The sequence below is a fragment of the Huiozyma naganishii genome, chromosome 2, assembly GCF_000348985.1.
Source record: "Huiozyma naganishii CBS 8797 chromosome 2, complete genome".
NCBI classification, from domain to species: domain Eukaryota; kingdom Fungi; phylum Ascomycota; class Saccharomycetes; order Saccharomycetales; family Saccharomycetaceae; genus Huiozyma; species Huiozyma naganishii.
In genome coordinates this window covers 1159181-1178395 of record NC_035923.1, presented here as the reverse complement: position 1 = coordinate 1178395, position 19215 = coordinate 1159181, and the positions used below count along the sequence as shown (strand labels likewise).

Here is a 19215-nt window from a genome sequence, read left to right as displayed (position 1 = left end):
CGCGGTACCTCTTTGGAAGGAACAATATCATCGGACGCCATTGACCGCTGTAACTTCGCGTTGTTGTGAATCTTTTTAACTATGCGTGAGCACGTGACGTATGGGATTCCAAGTTTTACACGGCGAGGAAGGTCCCCCACCTGCTCAATTGGACTCCTCGGGCATCGTATCTCGTGTGGTTACAACCACAAGATGCAATACTTGGGTATCTTGACCCACTCGCTATTACCACATTCTTATGCTTCAGCCGTGCAAGCAACCCTTTAGCCAGACTGTTCGAGCACGAGATGGAGAGTAAGTCACGTCATTGACTGTACTAATCGACGCACACACACATACACATACACACCCGCATCACTGGTGCAACAACATGCACTCACTACAACTAGCGATGACCTTCGAATCAAGGACTCCGTTGAGAACTGGAAAGTTGCAAAAATTGAACAAAATTGAGGCTTCTCTCGTTGGCGGGGGTTCGTAGGGAAAACTAGACGGTGTTGCGGGATCTCTAACAGCTCACCGTTTACGCTGATCTTTCCGCGTTTTTCCCTTTTTTTGTTCCAGTGAGCAATGAGCTCAGTTGCTGGTAAGCAGAAGCTTAACGCTCTTTCGGCAAGGTTGATTGCCCTTGCGGAAAAATGGAGACCCATCACTTTGAAGGGGGTACCCATTCCTGTTACGAATACCAAGCTGGTTAAGGGACAGCCCGAGGAGATGTACATCTTGTCGATGTTCCCCTACCCGTCGGGGACATTACACATGGGTCATTTGAGGGTGTACGTGATCAGCGACTGTTTGAACAGATTTTACCAAATGAGAGGTCACAAAGTGATCCATCCGATGGGGTGGGATGCCTTCGGACTGCCTGCTGAAAATGCCGCCATCGAGAGGAAAGTAAACCCGCATGTGTGGACCGACTCCAACATTGGGAAAATGAAGGCGCAGATGGACAACATGCTTGCCAATTTCTCATGGGATAGAGAAATTAAGACTTGCAGCCCGGAATACTACAAATTTACGCAGTGGATCTTTTTGAAGATGTACGAAAAGGGACTTGCATACCAGAAGGAGGCCGAGATTAATTGGGACCCGGTGGATAAGACTGTTTTAGCAAACGAACAAGTCGACGAGATGGGCCGATCCTGGAGGTCCGGTGCCGTTGTGGAAAAGAGAATGCTGAAACAGTGGTTTCTAGGAATCACACAGTATAGGGACACTCTGCGGGACGATTTGAAAAAGTTGAGCCACTGGCCTCAAAAGGTGAAAACCATGCAAGAGAATTGGATCGGTAAGTCCACCGGTGCAGAAATATCTTTTGGAACGAGCGACCCAGAGTTCCCTGAAATATCTGTCTTCACAACAAGAGCAGAGACCATATTTGCCGTTCAATACATAGCATTATCAGTGAATCACCCAATAGTACAAAAATATGCGTCTCAAAATAGTGCCTTGAAGCAGTTTGTTAACGATATTCCAAGACTATCCAAGGATACTAAAGATGGGATGTTGATCGACGGGATCACAATAAAAAATCCGCTCACGAAAGGCGAACTGCCAGTATTTATAGCACCGTACGTCATTGGGTCATATGGGAACTCCTCACCTAACGACCCCAAAGGCGCTGCAGTAATGGGATGTCCAGGCCACGATTTCAGAGATTTTATATTTTGGCAGGAAAACATGTCACAGGGAAAACCGATTCTAAAGTGTATCAAGTCAGAAGTACAGGACCTCCCAGATATGGATCCCTCTATACTGAACCCTACACCTTACACGTTGCCATTAGGTGTCATGACGGAGGAAACAGGAATTTTTGCTGGTAAAAGGATTGACGAGGCTAGAAATGACGTTATCAAAATGTTGAAGGAACAGAAGATCGGAAAACGCGTTACTAAATACAGACTGCGGGATTGGCTGATCAGTAGACAAAGGTATTGGGGGACGCCAATCCCTATAATCCACTGTGACCATTGTGGCACTGTCCCTGTCCCTGAGAAAGATCTTCCTGTGCGTTTACCGGAGATAGATTCACTCTCCACAAAGGGAGGCAACCCACTAGAACACATCCCAGAATTTGTAAACGTGAAATGTCCATCTTGTGGCCATGGCGCTAAAAGAGAAACGGACACGATGGATACATTCATGGATAGCTCGTGGTACTATTTCAGATACCTCGATCCTGAAAATGAAGTACTTCCATTCGCACCCGAAAAAGCACAGAACGGCATGCCAGTTAATCTGTACATTGGGGGCGTAGAACATGCCATTTTGCATTTGCTGTATTCAAGATTTGTTAGCAAGTTTATGGGATCAATTGGAATGTGGTCAGATAAACGTAGACTTTATGAACCATTTGCTCGTCTAATCACTCAAGGTATGGTCCATGGGAGGACGTTTGTGGACCGACAGACTGGAAGATTTCTAAAACCAGAAGAGGTGGAATGGGAGGGCTCTGTGCCCAAGATAAAGAGCACTGGACAGCCGCCGCATATTTCATACGAAAAAATGTCGAAGTCGAAATACAATGGCGCCGACCCCGATTCTTGTATTGAGGCGCATGGACCTGACGCTACAAGAGCCCATATTTTGTTTCAAAGTCCGATCGATGATGTCTTAAAGTGGGACGAGACTAAAATTGTCGGTATCGAGCGGTGGACACAAAGAATCTTTAGAGCCGTTAACACAATATCCGAGTATGATACGAAATTCTATCCTGACTATACAACCCCTGAAGATTTGGAAGAAGGTGAGGTTGAATTCCATAACGCTATGCAGAGGGCGATTAAACAGATTACCAACTCGTTCGAAATGACCTTATCTTTGAACACTGTTATTTCAGATTACATGAAGATTACCACATTATTTGACAACGCTCTGATGCGTAATAACATTCGCAAAGAAATACTCATGAAAAACCTGGCGAAATTTGTCTCAATGCTTTACCCAGTCCTGCCGTCGATCAGTGAGGAGGCTGCCGAAATCATTAAAAAAAATCAACCAACCTTAGTTTCATGGAACCATTATGCGTGGCCCATTAGAGAACCAATAACTGAGTGGAAGTTCAAAAGATACCAAGTCGTTGTGAATGGTAGAGCTAAATTTTGGTTTGTGGCAGAAAAGGATTTGTTCAAAAAAGGAAGAGAACAAGTCTATGAGACTGTCTACAATGACAAAGAGGGCAATAAATATCTGAGAAACAGAAATTACGACAAGATGGTCTTGAAGTTCAACATTATCAGTTTTGTGTTCAAGAAAAGGAAATCGGAAGAACAACTCAAAAAACCTACTGCTCAGGAAAGAGAAATTAACCGCAACAATGTGATTAAATGTGATTAAGCGTGCACCATAGGCTTCCCATTAGGCATTTAAATTAAGTCGCTTGTAAATAATATTCTATTATTATAGACTATGTTTTTTTGGAGCCATATGTTGATAAGCTCTTCATATATGTGAATAAAAACAATGCTATATTCTTGTATGCGTTGGATTTATAGATTTCCAGTATAAGCTTAAGTCTCAACTCTTCAAATGTATTGATTCCGGGCAGCCAGTCATCTTCGTGTGATAAGGATTTATAAAACTTCTTGAAGCACTCTTCGTTCAGTAAAGTGTTGTACTGTACTCTCACATTATTTAGTTTCTCTAACCTTCTCAATGCGACAACGGAAACGTACGATAAAGCAGCAATTCCCATAAATGAGAAGACTGCCTTTGGTTTATTATGAATATCTGGAAAAAATGCGTTATCCAGCACATTTTTTATGAACTCTGTCGAAATGTTGAATATCTTTTTGGAGCTTGCGATTTTGTTTCTCCATAAGTAGTTTGTCAGGTCGAGAATGTAGTGATTTTGTACTTGGACAAAAACGTCTGTCGATGGTCGATTCAGTAATATCCCCTTGATCGAAGTGAGATATCTACAGCAGAAATTCAACAGCAGTGGGTCATCAAACGTCACCACTTTATCAATAGTGTTACTCCTGAGTATTATTTTACCTAACGTATCATCATTCTGTAGACCTGACCCCTCATAGATAGGGATGTAATCGGATAACGTCTCTAAAACCATCATAATGCCTATACTTATCGATCTGTTTTCCACGGAACTTGAAAGACTCCCAAGTAGCAACCTTCTTAAATCGGCCAAAAGATCGAGGCTAAATTCCATGACTCTCGCGTCATTAGCGTATTTCGCCAGCCAGTTTCTTGTCAAAAAGATTAAAGAGCAAGAAACGTCAGCAAATGCGGTGTCGTTCCCCGCAGCAGCGGACTTCCCGTTTTTGGTAAGATGGCAAACTGCGAGGATCTTCAAGATTCTATTTCTTAGGAAGCTCAAGTCTCCTGGCATCAGTCTCAAGACTGGGAACACCGCTAGACATATCCTAATAAAATAATCCTTATTGGCCAAGAAATTGTCCAGCGTCAGAAAATCGTTTGCCAGTTTCATTAAGAAGTGATCATAGAGCCGGCAATTCTGAATTACTTTGTCAAATAGTCTGTCCCTGTCCTGTTGATTTATTTGTCTTTCCATAAAACATCTCCTCATATTTATTTGTATCCAGTAGTAAGAGCTCTGCCAAAACTCTTGTATCTGTCTGTTGCCATTATCTAAATTTTCGTAAACCAGCGGATAATATCTGGCGATGGAGTCCAAGTTCGTGAGTAAGGGCTCCACATTCGTCGGTAAATCCAGTCTCGGCCAATTCTTGACCAAATCCATCTGGGTATGCATTGTGTATAGGGTGGAATCATCCTGCGGCGGTTCTGCGTTGAAATTTAGCTTAAGGGGATCCAATTCAGAATCCCGCAATTGGAATAACAACGTCTTTAGATTAGCCTTTATGATTTCGTCACTGAACTTGAAAGGTTGTTCAGTGACCAAGACTCTCTTGATTTTATCCGTAAACCGTTGCTCAAATTGCATGCTTTGTACGCTCTTTAACTCTTGCGCGGGGCAGTTTAAGTTTGATATGCAGCGCTTGATATCCTGGGACTCCCCTAGAACTGACAAGTACCTTTTCAAGACCAATGTTGTGTGTACTGCAGCGTTGGAATATGCTGGATTTTTTGCGGTTCTTAGAAACGTTTCTATAGACCACGGTTTGATATCTTGCTTACTTCGAGTGGACCAAACGATCATGTATGTCACGTACCGTTGAATATAATTGTACTGCCAGAGATGGATCCAGCAGGAGAGCAGCCTTGTATCACTATTATCCGGTAGAAGAAAGACCACGTGTACCAGCCATTTCAACAGGTGTATCTGTACCTCTTTTGGCGTTTGTTTATCCATTGGTTGGTGCGTCCCAAGATGCCGTATCAATTCGAGTGTAACGTCATTGTTCGTGAAGGATCCATTAGGTAGCATACACTCGTCGATAATACGGATCTTGTTGTGCAAGGACACGACATGGGTTTCGCAAAGGTACTTGATCAGTCTCGGGAACTGGCGCGTCTGTATACCGTGCTTAGCAGATATCGAAAAGAGCGTTCTTAGCCACCTCTTCAATTGCCATTGAGGAGTATGCGGTGTTGCCCGTAGCAAACCATCAATTGCCTCATCAAGCGGTAATAACATTACCCTTATCGTTTTCACTTACCACTAGAAATACACATATATGTATATTTATGAGATGAGTGTTTATGTTGTTTATTATTAACAAGTTAAAGGAACGCGAAATAAATGATTTATCAGAAAATGATGATGAGTTACATAAAGTATGTACGATGTAGAAGATTTGGTGCTGCGTTTGTTTGTTGCGCGTGGTTGTACGTCTGGGTGGCGATTGCAGTTCTATAATTTCAGAAGCCCCTGGACGTCGTATGATGATCTGGACCTGATGTACGGGTCGAGTTCGGCATAGTTCTGACACAGTTCTTCCCCGAGCTCGCACTTCATCTGCCATAACTTGGAGGACTGTGCCTGCTCTGTAGTTTCGATCCACTTTGCGGTGACCTTTTTGAACTCCTCGATGAGTTGTTCTCTCTTCGTTGACAGTTTTTTAAAGTTGTCGTCCTTGACGTTGAGCAGCTTGTCCTGCGAACCGTCTGGCGGGCTGTAGTGGTCCAGGTCCAGGGCATTGTTTTTACCCTCCATGTAGACGGGCAGCTCTTGTTGGCCTATGTAGCGGGACAACTCTTTGATGTTCTTGGTGAACACGATCTTTGAAGCGACCACAGGATCCAGCCAGGTCTTGATGATATTCCAGATTGGAGAAAACAGCCATGGTGCCTTGTGGATCAGGAGCGCGCCTAGACATTCCGGGTAGTGTGCCTCAAAACATGAGATGATGAACTTCACTGGGGAGTAGTCCATGTTGGACAAGGAGAAGTCTGTCAGATCGAAAAGAATCGTTATGGAACCTTCTCGCATGAACAACCTGGACAGTTCGATGACCAACAGTGCGTACTTTTCCACCTCTGTCTCCGTCTGGTCTGCCGCGTGGTGGAACTTGGGTCTGACAAGTATATACGGCCTCTGCTTGTTATCTTTCCCGAACAGCACGGCCTTTTGGACCTTGAAGTTCATCATTAGCCCGGGTTCCTTGTTCTCCTTGAAGATTTTCGCCTCCCCGCCATCTATCAAAGCGTTGACCTTCCGCTTATCGTAGAACTCGAATGTGCGTGCGACCATCCGCATCACTTTATTCGTGTGGAACTTCCTGGCCCTACAGAACCGCAACAGATGGCAGTCGGGGGACTCCAACCGCAACGTCTGCCAGAACTCCTGCTGCATCCTCCCCGCGTCCATCCCCTCCAGAGCCGGGTGCACCAACCCTTTACTGTACTTCACGTCGTGCCCGCTGTGGTGGCCCGATGCATCGTTCTCGTGTGGCTTGCTCGAACCGGACAGTTTCCCCCACAACGACGACGAAATGCTCTTCCCGTGCGACGAGGATTCATGCGCACCACTAACCCCCTGTCCCTGAGACCCAGCAAACGCAGCGGTCCCGTCAACGGGGACCTTCCAGAAGTGGAATAAGTAAGTCCACACTTGCTTCAACGCGGCCTCTTGGTCCCTTGAAAGGTGCGAGTGGTTTGTGCGCACTGTTGCGAGATCATCGCCAGTTACACTGTTAGCGGTCGTCATTTCTGTTATATCCCACCAGCTTTTCAATTGACCCTACAGCTCTCAATTCAACAGCACCAGCACTTTATCCCTGTATATCTACCTAACTATATATATATATATCGTTGAGAGGGCAGTTGTTGAAGAATATCGGTAAAACAGAGTGAGGGAACACCCACACCACAGACGCACTGCACCGCCGACTTATAAACGAGACACTCGTTTGTTGAGAGAGAGAGTCTCTCGAGAGCTCGTTGGGGGACTCCCTCTTGTGTCAATCTCAATGTGTACAAGTCTATATACAAGTATGTATATATACATATTACGTAGATGGGGCTCAGAAGGGTGAGCTCACATCATGTCAGAGAAGCCAGGGACGAGGTTCTTAGTGAACCCGCCCTCCTTTGCGGCGGTCTCGTAGTAGCCGTAGATGGTGGTTGAAGCCATCAGAATGGAGGCGCCTGAGCCGAGGGTCCCCAGCAGGTCCGAGCCAACAGAGAGGGCGCCGATAGTGGCACCGCCGAAGGCTGCGGCGGTGGGGATGATCCTCTTGAGTTCTCTGTAGACGTTGACCTCTCTCTTACCGTTGATGACGAGCCCTTGGTCCTTGAACTGCTTGGCGACGTCCTTTGGCGAGGTGCCCGAAATTTCAATCCACGTCTTGGAGAACAAGGCACAGGTACCCAGCACGAAGGCGATGTACACGACGGATTTGATTGGGTCCATTAGAAGTTCCTTCAGCGAGTAAATTGGCTGCATGTAATACGAGAGCCCGCTGAGCGCGACCTGTGGTCCCTGTGTGCCCGGCTTGATCCCCCAGACACCCAAAGTGCAGATGATTGGGTTTGATGGGAACCTCTGGTACAGCATCTGCGAGATGAGGAATACGTTTGAGGTCAATGCGCTTTGCAACATGATTGGGGTGTTGGAAGTGTAGAACAGTTTGATTGGGTACGAGCCAACGGAGCCTCTCACTTTCGTAGATCTGACTGGCAGTTCGTAGTTGAACCCTTGCAAGTACAGGACGAAAAGGAACACAAACACGGTAGACAACACTTGGAACATGTTTGGCAAGTTTGCTCTGTAGAAGGCCTCGACAAGCGCACGCTTCTTATCCTTCCGGACTGCCAACAGGTGGAAGAAGGAGACGATTGCACCCTCGAACTCTTTACCACGACCGCTGTTAACCGTTGTAGGTGCCAATGCCTTCCAACAGATTTGTTCAGCGACGTTTGTAGCCGTGAACAGAGAGATACCGGACCCTAGCCCGTACCCCTTGGAGAGCAATTCATCCAATAGCAACACGATAAAGGATGCAAACATCAATTGGAAGATGAGCAACAGAGAAATGGCGATCCCGATATCCTTTGGGTTACCGTAGTTCCCGCTAAGAACGACAACGACAGCCTGGCCAAAAGTGAGGATGATCGCACATACTTTCTGTGCGATCTGGAACAATTCCCTGTCCTGCTTGCTGTCCATCTGGATGGTCAACAGCTGTGTCCCCTGCAGGAACTGGAAGATCATGGACGAGGTGATGATCGGAGTGACACCTAATTCCATCAGCGTACCTCTGTTAGAGGCCAACATGGCACGCAACCAGTACAGTGGGTCTGATGTCTCACTGGAGATGATCCCATAAAGTGGGATCTGTCCCAAGATCAAAAAAATCAGCAGGGACACGGCTGTCCAAATGATCTTCTGGTTGTAAGGGACTTTCCTCTCTGGGGCTCTAACCTCTGGGAGGTATGGAGCAAATAGCTTAAAGATGTCTAAGATACCGGCGGACATATCCTATAGGGAGTCTGTGTATTGTGATGCTGAAAAATCAATCAATCAATCCCTGATGTGTGTGAGGAGAGAGAGTGAAAAAAGAAAGATATAAGCGTTCGAGAGTCAGTCAGAGACGGAGTTAATAGAACAGCCTGCTGCGTTTTTCGTTGGGTGCGGGAGGGAAGACGGGGGGCAATACTGTCTCTCCTTCAACAGCTGTGTGTGTATCGGCTTAGCGTGTTGTTCAATTGAGAGTAACGTCTACTAACTCTGCGTTAACGTAAACCTGTTTAACAGTAATAATAACGAATAAATAACATGAAAAATATATGCACACAGAGAGAGAGAAAATCTTTAATGGAAAGAAAAGACGTGTTCAATACAAAAAAATGAGGCTGGCCGGGTCACCTGTTCGTAGGGGGTGATATCAAAAAAGCACGTGACTAAAACCAAAACACGTGAAAAACACGTGACACCCCATAAGCACGTGACCAAAACGGAAAACACGTGATACCCGAAGCACGTGACCCCATTCGTCCGGGTGTGTCTGGGTGTGTTTCTCTCTCTCTTCTTCTTTCCCCATTTGTCCGAGAGACTCGCAGAAAACCGGACCTCGGAGAAGACCGTTGCTGGCTGTACTGATTGGTTCCGGGCTATAGGGACCACTTAATAATTAAGAAGAGCAGTATATACATATATAAGGATATTAGGATAGAAGGATATAGGTGGGCACTATGAGCTTTGGGTAGTTGTTGTTGGTTGTTTTACGAAGGGGGTTGGTACAGGAGACTAAGAGTAGTTCGTTTCTTTAGTAGGTTTGGGCGGCTATTCATTCAAGTATACTTTTACACACACACGATGCCTGTAGCTACGAATACGGAGAGAAAGCAGTCTGCTGGGTCTCTTGGGTCTGAAAACATTGATACGGATATTATCACGTTGCCCAGGTTCATACTGGAGTCACAACGGATGCATAAGAATGCCAAGGGTGATTTCTCAATGGTATTGAGTGCTTTACAGTACGCTTTCAAGTTTATATCGCAGACAATTAGGAAATCTGAGTTGATTCATCTGATTGGTATCACTGGTGACACGAATTCGACTGGGGATCAGCAGAAGAAACTGGATGTGCTTGGTGATGAGATTTTCATAAATGCAATGAAGACGAGTGGGATCATTAGGGTTGTGGTCTCCGAGGAGCAAGAACATTTGATCTTGCTCGAGGGGAACGAGGCCAAGTATGCGATCTGTTGTGACCCGATCGATGGGTCCTCAAACCTCGACGCTGGTGTTTCAGTAGGTACAATTGTCTCGATCTTTAAGATCCTGCCCGGGTCAGAAGGTGATGAGAAAGATGTTCTGAGAAGTGGTACAGAGATGTGCGGTGCCTGTTACGCAATGTACGGTGCGTCGACTCATCTCATGGTCACCATGGGACAAGGTGTAGATGGATTCACTCTGGATAATAACTTGGGTGAGTTTATACTCACGTACCCAAATTTACAAATCCCAGCAAACAGAGCTATTTACTCGGTCAACGAGGGGAACTCACCTTACTGGGTTGAATCCACTAGGAGTTTCATCGAGTCCCTCAGGACCCACAAAGTCGACCCAGTGACTGGTGCCGAGACGAAGGCGTACTCGGCCAGGTACGTCGGGTCCATGGTCGCTGACGTACACCGTACATTCCTGTATGGTGGGATCTTCACGTACCCTAGTGACAAGTACCACCCAAACGGGAAGTTGAGACTGCTGTACGAGGCGTTCCCCATGGCGATGCTAGTGGAGCAAGGGGGTGGGAAGGCCGTCGATGACCACGGCGTCAGAATCCTAGACTTGAAACCAACTCATATACATGACAAGACATCCATTTGGATCGGGTCCCCCAACGAGGTAGACAAGTACCTGATGCACATTGGCAAGTTGTAAGTGGACCGGGAACCGTCTATGTGTAATACATCTGTATCGATCATATGCAATATCTATATTCAATTCGAGTAAAAAACACTACACTGCACACCCATCTTCCCCAGTGGGCCTCCCCCGGCAAGGGCAAGATGGATATCATTGCTAGGTGTAAAGTGTACCCATTGGGCAAATACATAACCCCGGCACAGAGGTCGTTGGACCTGCCACCAGCGGGGCACACCATCACGAACGGGAAACCACACTCGACACACAGCAGGGTACACATCATCGTGAAGGATATCCGACACGGGCAAATCATACAGGACATTCTGACACAGTCAGCGGGCCACGGGTGTGTTCTCGTGGTGGACAACTACGGGAACAACCACCCCCCCTCCGCAAAGGACACACATACAGTGAGACACCTCGTCTCATCGACCCGCGTGGAGGACCTCACGGCGTACCTCCGAGACGTACCATCTCAATTGCCTACAGAGGCCCGCACGATGCCTCTACAGGGGATCATCGTGGACAACCTGTCGCTGTGCCGTCGGTCTAGGGGTCCCGGGGCGGACGCACAATTACTGGAGACTCTGCGGAAATTGCAACGACGGTACGGTTGCTGGGTCGTCACTGTATCGTACGGGATCGGGTTTGCTACCGCGGGCGGACAGCAACTCGCACAGACGGCGTACCCTACTTCACTCCCCTTGCAATACTTGAACGAGTGCGACACGGTGCTGTACACTGAGACGCGATCGCAGTGCAGACAGTTGAAGTGACTATATAGATCAAAATGCTTTATTCGTGTATAAAAAGGGTAGTTTAAGTCAGTGGTACGTGTACCCGCACTGTTTGCCGACGTGTTCCGTGAGCCATGTGTCCACGTTCGGGAACTTGACTCCGCAGTTCCTGCACCTACCAGGGACGACAGTTCTCTCCTTCTTCTTTGTCCCCGGTGGGTATTCGAAGTGCAATGCCTTGAGATGGTTCTTGAAAGTGTCGCATCTGGAGAAAACCCCAGTTGAATGACAGTTTGATGTCTCAAACAGTAGTGGACGCGACTTGAACGGGTACATCTCCATATCTAGCTGGATGAGTGTTGAGTTGAAGGGACACTTGAATGTGCCCTTGATCCTGTGGAGTGCGATCAACTTGTCGTGTTCAGTGGCCTGTTCCGGGAACTTTTCCCCAGAAACAGGGTCAGTGTCATCACCAATGGGTTGGTCCACATCCTTCCAGTGTCTCTTCTTGTGTCTTATGAGGTCGTTATTCCGAGCAAACCCTCTCTGACACACTGGGCACCTATGCGGTCTATCCTCCGGTGTGAGGTGTGTTGATTTGTGCGTGGACAAGTTCGCGTAGTAGTTGAAACAGATCGGACACTGTTTCTTCCTCCTTGGTTTCGTTACTTTACTACTGCTGCTGCTGCCTGTTGTTGTTGTTGTTGTGGCAGTTGTGTCCCGCACGGCTGTACCAGACCCTGCGGGTGATATCGGGCTCTGCGCCTCTGAATCCAACGGCGATGAACCAAGTGCAGCCCCACCACGCCCCGCCGCGTCACTCGTGTTACTCCCACGACTGCTGTTACTACTATTTGTGACACTCGCTGGACGCTGCGTTCTGCCCCGTGGGGCCCCATCCCCAATGACGAGTGTACCGTTATCGTTATACTGTCTCTCTGCTGCTCTCACGAGGTTATCGAATGATGAAATCGGCGGGAGACTGAAGTTGTTCGAGGCAACACTAGCTGCATTGCCCATACTGGACCCAGCGGTGACGGGCGTCCCATTAAGTCTTCTAATATTGAGTTCCGTCAACTGTTGCAACTTCTCCAAAGTCGACGGCTCATGGTACTTGTCCAGTGACACGGCACTGTTGTTGCTGCTACTAGCTTTGAGCATCCTCCCAGTGTCGACGTTCTCACTGGACACACTCTGCGGCGATAGAGACCTGTCACCCATGACGATTTGGTACAAGACTTATTATCGATGATATAAGCCACGGGGTACCCTTCACTCAAACGACGTAATCACAATACACACACACACACATATATATATATATATACCACGCCTAGATAAACGAGCGTGGCCCTTGGATTACTTCACCCACCGACACTCTTTCACCTCTCCAGCAGTGACCAGAGTTGCCAGTTACAGTACTGAACAGTCTGTTCTTCCCTTTCCTTCAAACACCCGGTGTTACCTAACGCCCAGCGAGTCTCGAGAGAAATTCCTCACTCGCAGACAGCGACAGAGAAACGCCGCAGCACACCAGAAATAAAACCCCGCGGAATCATCAGCCGCTTCCAGCCGCTTCCAGCCGTTTGCGGGTCTCCGCGGCCGTTTCTGTGGGGCCCGGCGTTGCACGGCTCAAACGGGGATACGCCGCTTCCCTTTTTTCTTTGCACTGTTTCCTCTTCGGGAAAGTGGCGAGAGCGAAATTCCAAAAACCGCGCAACACACGGCAGTGTAGCGTGGGGGGGGGAAGCGTGGGGGGTCCGTGTCCGTTTGTCCGTGGTGGGGCAGTCGTCTGGACAAATTGTCTCGAGCTGCGATGCGGGAACCGTATTGATGGATCCCAGGGTAGTATTGCAATTGGAAGGTGAAGTCGGGTTCCGTCTGGTCCGCGGTCCGCAATGGGGTATGGAGACCCGCTGTGTGGACGGGTGGGTGCCCGTGCAGTCGCTCAGGAGGACGAGGGCGACTTTTTGGTCGCATTACTTGGCGTTAGAGGAACAGTCTGACCAAGTCAAGTGCAGGCATTGTGGGTGCGTCCTGAAGAAACCGCAGAGGGGCGATGCCAGAAACAAGCTGTTCAGGATGCATCTGGAGAGAGTGCATAGTGTTGCAGCGGAGACGGTGTACACACCACCAAGTAGTGCTGCTACTAGTACCAGCAGTATTAAATCTCGGCTCAGGGTGGCCTCTACAACACAGCACGCTGAAGTGTACAAACGGGGCAAGAGCACGGCCACCACACCAACACAGGAACAAGTCCTCCCACTGGAAGATGACCCCTCGACGTCGCAATTGCTCGCTGTGATCGTCGCCTCAGAAAACTTACCCATCACGTTCGTTTCAGACCCAGCAATGCAGGCTCTCCTGGGGAGGATCTCCCCACTGTACCAGCCGCAACAGCAGGATATACTGGACCTAGTGTGGGCCACCGCTGAACAGATCTCTCAGCTCGTGTGTAGGACGGCCCGAAGGAACAGCGCGGACTTGCAACTCGTGTTGAGCACAATTCCACCAGTTCAAGCGGGGGAAATCAGCGCGTACCTTTACAACTTAGAAGACGTCACGTTCTTTGCATTGACGTCGCATGAATGGTACACTAGGGATCACTCAACGTCACTAGTAACGTTACAATTCTGGGATTCAATCGATCACCGTGTCAAGACACTCCCCGTGTCCCTGCACAGAAGTCCCGGGGTGGCACCGCTCTCCACAGAGACACTCAGAGAACAGTTGCGTCGCACGGAAAAGGATATCCCGGGGATCATACGGTCCACTCTCGGAGTCACCTGTCCGCAACCCAAATTGCTCTTTAACAGAGATAACGTCTTCGAAGAGACGAGTACAGGCACCCCAGAGTTTCACCCTTGCGTTATCACAATGTTGGCCGAGTGTGCAAGAGCACTGTTGGGAACAGACGGGGGGGACCCGACGGACGAATCGTCCACAAAAACGAGCGACCAGTCAGATTTGCTCCTAAACTCGATGGTCGACCTCTCTGGGTTGGACATGGCAGGGTCCCTTTTCAACATAATCAACACAATGTACGATGAACTGCTAGAGAACCCGTGGATACTCGACTTATTCCATTCGAAGTGTAAAGAACAACTAGGGTACACAGAACCACAGAAACCCACCTGCTTCGACAGGACAAAGTACTCCACAGCGGAGACATGTCTCGAGAACTTCCTCCATTTGAAGCCAGTGTTGTTCCAGATCGACCCGCTTCTACACTCAGTGACGAGGCAACCTCTCCAAGAGGCAGATTTCGAAACAGCAGAGTGTCTGCTCGACCTGATACTGTCGATGAACAGACTGATTCGGTACTTCAGCGACAGTCGGTCCACTTTCTCTTTCGCGCACACGGTGCCAGCACTAATGTCACTAGAGATGCAGATCTGCAAAATGGCAGAGTCCCGGCCTACACCAAGGAAGCTTGACTGCTCATTAAACAGGTTCTCCAGCACGCTGCACCGGTGTAAGCGTGTCTTGATGCAAGATAAGACAGTACTAGTTGGGCTGTTCCTGTACCCACCGTCGCTCTTCGAAAGAGAGGTCCTCGAGTACGTGTACAAGACGACGTCCCTCTCCGAGATCGTCACCATCGTCGAACAAACAATTCTGAAACTGATACGGCGGTTCGTAGACCTACAACTCGTCAACACCGCGGGTGATGATACCGCCTCTTGTGAAGCAGATATCGAGCGAGGGGTCAACGAACAGATCATGAAAATCACACAGGCGGACCTGTACGATTACCTATCCACGATCAACACAATCATCCCGGCTTCGTACAAGAGGTACAGTGAGCAAAGCGGGTACGTGCGGGACAAAGGTGAATTCAAGCGCCAACCGCCCCATGGCTCCCGCGAGTTGCCCGGAGAGATCGGCCAGGTCGACCAGTTGCTCGACGTATACGTCCCCGTGAGCAACGCGTTTTGGGAACACTACCTGGAGTTCGACGCGGGGCCCATCTTAAGGCTGCTGGTCAAGATGATGAGGACATACGCAGTGTCTTCTGCCCTGGCACCGTACGCGTATCTAAGCGACTTTGTACCGGAATTGGGGGACCAGTTCTTGGAACCGATGGTCAAGATCAAGTTGTTCAACGAACAGTACGTCGTTGGGAAGGTGGATTTTGAAATGGACACTCTATCAACAGCAGCACAGTATCATTAATTAACTGGACTGCATATATGGACACTAATAGGACTCCCGGGGGTGTTTACATCAGCTCGTTGTCCTTGTTTTATTCTTATTGTAATATATATATATAAATATATCAAGCTAGCACGTAAAAGTATCTACGCACTGCGATGGCTCCCCAGAGGGGGGTGCCGGTGTCATTCTCAAGCCTTTCTGGAAGAAGCTTTGGTCTTTTTAAACTTGGAGCCTGTGGTCTTCCCCTTTGAAGCGGTGCTTGTCGAGCTGTTCTTAGCGGCCGCCTTTTCGTTCTTCTTTGCCGCGGCAGCAGTCCCTCTCTTCTTGTAGGAGTTGATGTAGAAAGAGATGAACAGAACCAGGTACGAGCTCAGGATCAGGTAACCGTAAGCGGCTGCGTCCTGAGTCCCGTAACAGGTGCCCATGTTGGGCAAGATGTTGTCGAAGTACTTGTTTGCGTAGAAAGTGTACGTGGCAAAGTAGACAAAGACCAAATCGATCAGGAACTGGATGATTTGGAATCTGGTGACCCATTGCTTCCACCAGACCCTAATGTTGCAGGAGCTTAGGAAGTAGTACCAGTACATGACGACGTGAACACCTAGGTTCAAGGAGATAGGGACCCACTCAACGGCAGTGTGGCCCATCAATTGAGTGTAGCATAGCAAAGCGGTGGCACCGTGGTGGTAGGTGTGCAAGAACAGCAACTTCTTTCTCTTCAAAACCAAAAACACGGTGTCAATCAACTCCAAGAACTTTGTCAAGTAGTTCAAGTAGTACAAAGTAATCAGTTTTGGGGCGAAAGCCTGTGGGGCACAGATGGACCAGAAAAGACCCTGGTGGTAAATCATAGGAATCAACTGTTCCAGCATCAAAACGAGCAAAACAAAGGATGCGGAGGTCAAAAACAGGTTATGCAATTGGAAAACAAAGTGGAAGCTCAGGGGACGCGCATTGACTGCTCTCAAGAGAGCCTGCCCACCAAAGATGACAATGTAGTAGCATACAATGATACCAATTGCGTGTGGGGCATTCGCCAAAAATGTCTCCCCGTGAACAAACTTGAACTCCTCTGCTGGGTACCCAGCAATACTTTCGAACACCCTGGTAAAGATGCTCCATAAACTAATCCCGAAAGGGTGGTCAATTGAGGGTGGATTGTACTCCACCCACTTTGGAAGCATCTGCGCGAAGGATGCCAGAATATTCTCCAAATACTCCGGCAAAAAGGGAAGAGCCGAGTCCACGACAATGTCTTCGACTTGTTCAGCAACTATCTGTTCCATTGACATACTGCACGTCCTACACCGCACTCCAGATCAAACCAGAAACTCCTCCACAACAACGTTAGAACGTGTCAACAACGAATCAAAACAATTCTGGAAAATTTTTACTTCATGGCGGGTCTCTTCAAAACCGCACGTGACTGGGACCAGGACCAGGTCACTGAGCGGTTGGCGGCGTGTTCCCGGGCCGTGCGAGCCGCTGGATCAGCTGGAAGGTCTTCTTCTGCAACTCGTCCGTGTTCTTCTTGAGGGCGTTGACTTCTTGCAGCAGACGGGACTCGTCGCCGTCCGGTTCCGCTCGCAATTGGCGCAATTGGGTCTGCAATTGGGCGAGTTCCTTCTGTAGGGGAGGGAACTCTTTGTCTGCGGAGAAGAACTTCGTGTGCTGAGTGAACGTGTTCGCAGTGTCCGAGAGCATGATGTCTGCTTTTGCGAGCAGCTCTAGTCTCTGTCTGATCGCGTTGTCGCGGCTGCGGTTCTCCTCCGCCTCGCGCAACAGCCGGTCGATCTCCTCCTGGGGCATCGCCGTGTTTGCGACCACGGTGATGGACTTCTCCTGTCCGGAACTGCGCTCCATTGCGGACACGTTGATGATCCCGTCCGCATCGATGTCAAAGGTGACCGCGATTTGTGGGGTGCCCTTCATCATTGGCGGGATCCCTGTGAGCTTGAAGTCGCCGATCAGTTGGTTGTCCCTGACAAGTCCGCGCTCCCCCTGGAACACTTTGATGTCGACCCCAGTCTGTCCATCGACACCCGTGCTAAAGATCTCCGTCTTCTTCACGGGGACTGTCGTGTTTCTTGGGATCAATGGCGAGAAGGTGCCGCCAAAGGTTTCGATCCCGAGGGTCAGCGGTGTCACGTCGAGAAGAAGCACATTTTTGATCTCCCCGGAAAGGATTCCACCTTGAATTGCAGCACCGAGTGCAACGGTCTCATCCGGGTTGACGCTCGTGTTGGGTTTCTTGCCGAACAGTTCCTCGACAACGGCCCGGATCTTGGGCATCCGTGTCATCCCACCGACCATGATCACCTCGTCGATGTCTCCGGGGGCAAGTTCCGCATCGGCAAGGGCCCTTTTCACGGGACCCACCGTACGTTCTATCAAATGCATGGTCATATTGTCCAGTTCCTTCTCGGTCAGCGTTATGCTCAGGTGCAAGTTTCCGTGGAGAAACGGGATGCTCACCAGCGTCTCAGGACGATGAGACAGTTCGATCTTCGACTTCTCCGCGGCCGCCTTGATCCGCTGCATTGTGTCCCTTTCCGCGGTGACTTGTTCCCTCGTGATCTGAGTCTTGTTCTGCTCAACAAACTGGTCCACGAGATACGAGACGACGACGTTGTCGAAGTCCTCGCCCCCCAAATGCGTGTCACCGTTTGTGGAGCACACTTCGAAGACACCGTCCTCGATGTCCAGCACAGAGATGTCAAAGGTCCCGCCGCCGAGGTCGTAAACGGCTATCATCTTGCGCTCACCTTTCCTCTGAATCGACCCTAACCCAAAGCTAAGCGCTGCTGCAGTCGGTTCGTTAACGACCCTCATCACTTTCAAACCGGCCAATTGCCCCGCGTCCTTCGTAGCTTGTCTTTGCGAGTCATTGAAGTACGCGGGGACCGTAATCACTGCACTGTCGACGCTCTCGTTCAAGTACTGTTCCGCAGCTTGCTTCAAGTATCGCAACAGGTACGACCCGATCAGTTCAGGGCTTCTCACATGGCCATCCGTGGTGACCACCGCAGCTTGCTCCTTCCCGCCGTGCTGCTTTACGATCTTGTAAGGCATCAACCGGGCATCTCGTTGCACCTCCGCGTCATCAAAGCGTCTCCCGATCAACCGCTTCGTCGCAAAGAACGTGTTGGCGAAGTTTACCGCTTGTTGTCGCTTCGCTCTCATCCCAACAAGCACCTCACCCTCTGACGCATGCGGCGGGAAGGCAACAATGGAGGGTGTCGTCCTCCCACCATCGACATTCTCTATAATAGCAGCATCTGGAGCAGATACACCTGTACCAGAACCATCACTATTGCCAGCACTGGCACGAGTACTGGTAGCGTTCCGGACGTACGCCACGGCACTGTTCGTCGTCCCCAAGTCGATGCCGATCACTTTCGAACTGTACGCTCTCCCACGGCAAACATTCAGCGGCCAATTCAACCTGCCCAGCGACTTCCACATCTTGCAACCGTGACTACTGCACTTCGTTGGCTCGCTGGCTGGTGGCTGTGGTGTGTCTCTCCTCTGCTAACAGCTCTGCACCCTCTGCGATGTCCCTCG

At 49.1% G+C, this 19215-nt stretch overlaps 10 protein-coding genes across 10 annotated transcripts; 4 read left to right on the top strand and 6 right to left on the bottom strand.

Moving 5' to 3' along the window:
- Positions 1-570: 570 nt before the first annotated feature.
- NAM2 (leucine--tRNA ligase NAM2) lies at positions 571-3336 on the top strand (the record flags this gene model as incomplete). Its single annotated transcript, XM_022606596.1, has 1 exon — positions 571-3336. The coding sequence occupies one exon, from the start codon at positions 571-573 to the stop codon at positions 3334-3336; it is 2766 nt and encodes a 921-aa protein (XP_022463276.1).
- A 70-nt stretch (positions 3337-3406) lies between these two features.
- CTF3 (Ctf3p) lies at positions 3407-5578 on the bottom strand (the record flags this gene model as incomplete). Its single annotated transcript, XM_022606595.1, has 1 exon — positions 3407-5578. The coding sequence occupies one exon, from the start codon at positions 5576-5578 to the stop codon at positions 3407-3409; it is 2172 nt and encodes a 723-aa protein (XP_022463275.1).
- A 216-nt stretch (positions 5579-5794) lies between these two features.
- Positions 5795-7090, bottom strand: CSR1 (Csr1p; the record flags this gene model as incomplete). The annotated part of the gene is made up of 1 exon (XM_022606594.1): positions 5795-7090. The coding sequence occupies one exon, from the start codon at positions 7088-7090 to the stop codon at positions 5795-5797; it is 1296 nt and encodes a 431-aa protein (XP_022463274.1).
- A 330-nt stretch (positions 7091-7420) lies between these two features.
- Positions 7421-8860, bottom strand: SEC61 (translocon subunit SEC61; the record flags this gene model as incomplete). Its single annotated transcript, XM_022606593.1, has 1 exon — positions 7421-8860. One exon carries the CDS (start codon positions 8858-8860, stop codon positions 7421-7423), a length of 1440 nt encoding a protein of 479 aa, XP_022463273.1.
- An 840-nt stretch (positions 8861-9700) lies between these two features.
- Positions 9701-10771, top strand: FBP1 (fructose 1,6-bisphosphate 1-phosphatase; the record flags this gene model as incomplete). The annotated part of the gene is made up of 1 exon (XM_022606592.1): positions 9701-10771. One exon carries the CDS (start codon positions 9701-9703, stop codon positions 10769-10771), a length of 1071 nt encoding a protein of 356 aa, XP_022463272.1.
- A 128-nt stretch (positions 10772-10899) lies between these two features.
- Positions 10900-11532, top strand: PSY3 (Psy3p; the record flags this gene model as incomplete). Its single annotated transcript, XM_022606591.1, has 1 exon — positions 10900-11532. One exon carries the CDS (start codon positions 10900-10902, stop codon positions 11530-11532), a length of 633 nt encoding a protein of 210 aa, XP_022463271.1.
- A 48-nt stretch (positions 11533-11580) lies between these two features.
- STP3 (Stp3p) lies at positions 11581-12714 on the bottom strand (the record flags this gene model as incomplete). The annotated part of the gene is made up of 1 exon (XM_022606590.1): positions 11581-12714. One exon carries the CDS (start codon positions 12712-12714, stop codon positions 11581-11583), a length of 1134 nt encoding a protein of 377 aa, XP_022463270.1.
- Positions 12715-13326: 612 nt separating this feature from the next.
- KNAG0B05930 (uncharacterized protein) lies at positions 13327-15669 on the top strand (the record flags this gene model as incomplete). The annotated part of the gene is made up of 1 exon (XM_022606589.1): positions 13327-15669. One exon carries the CDS (start codon positions 13327-13329, stop codon positions 15667-15669), a length of 2343 nt encoding a protein of 780 aa, XP_022463269.1.
- A 170-nt stretch (positions 15670-15839) lies between these two features.
- KNAG0B05920 (elongation of very long chain fatty acids protein) lies at positions 15840-16937 on the bottom strand (the record flags this gene model as incomplete). Its single annotated transcript, XM_022606588.1, has 1 exon — positions 15840-16937. One exon carries the CDS (start codon positions 16935-16937, stop codon positions 15840-15842), a length of 1098 nt encoding a protein of 365 aa, XP_022463268.1.
- A 157-nt stretch (positions 16938-17094) lies between these two features.
- Positions 17095-19116, bottom strand: SSQ1 (Hsp70 family ATPase SSQ1; the record flags this gene model as incomplete). The annotated part of the gene is made up of 1 exon (XM_022606587.1): positions 17095-19116. One exon carries the CDS (start codon positions 19114-19116, stop codon positions 17095-17097), a length of 2022 nt encoding a protein of 673 aa, XP_022463267.1.
- Positions 19117-19215: the final 99 nt, after the last annotated feature.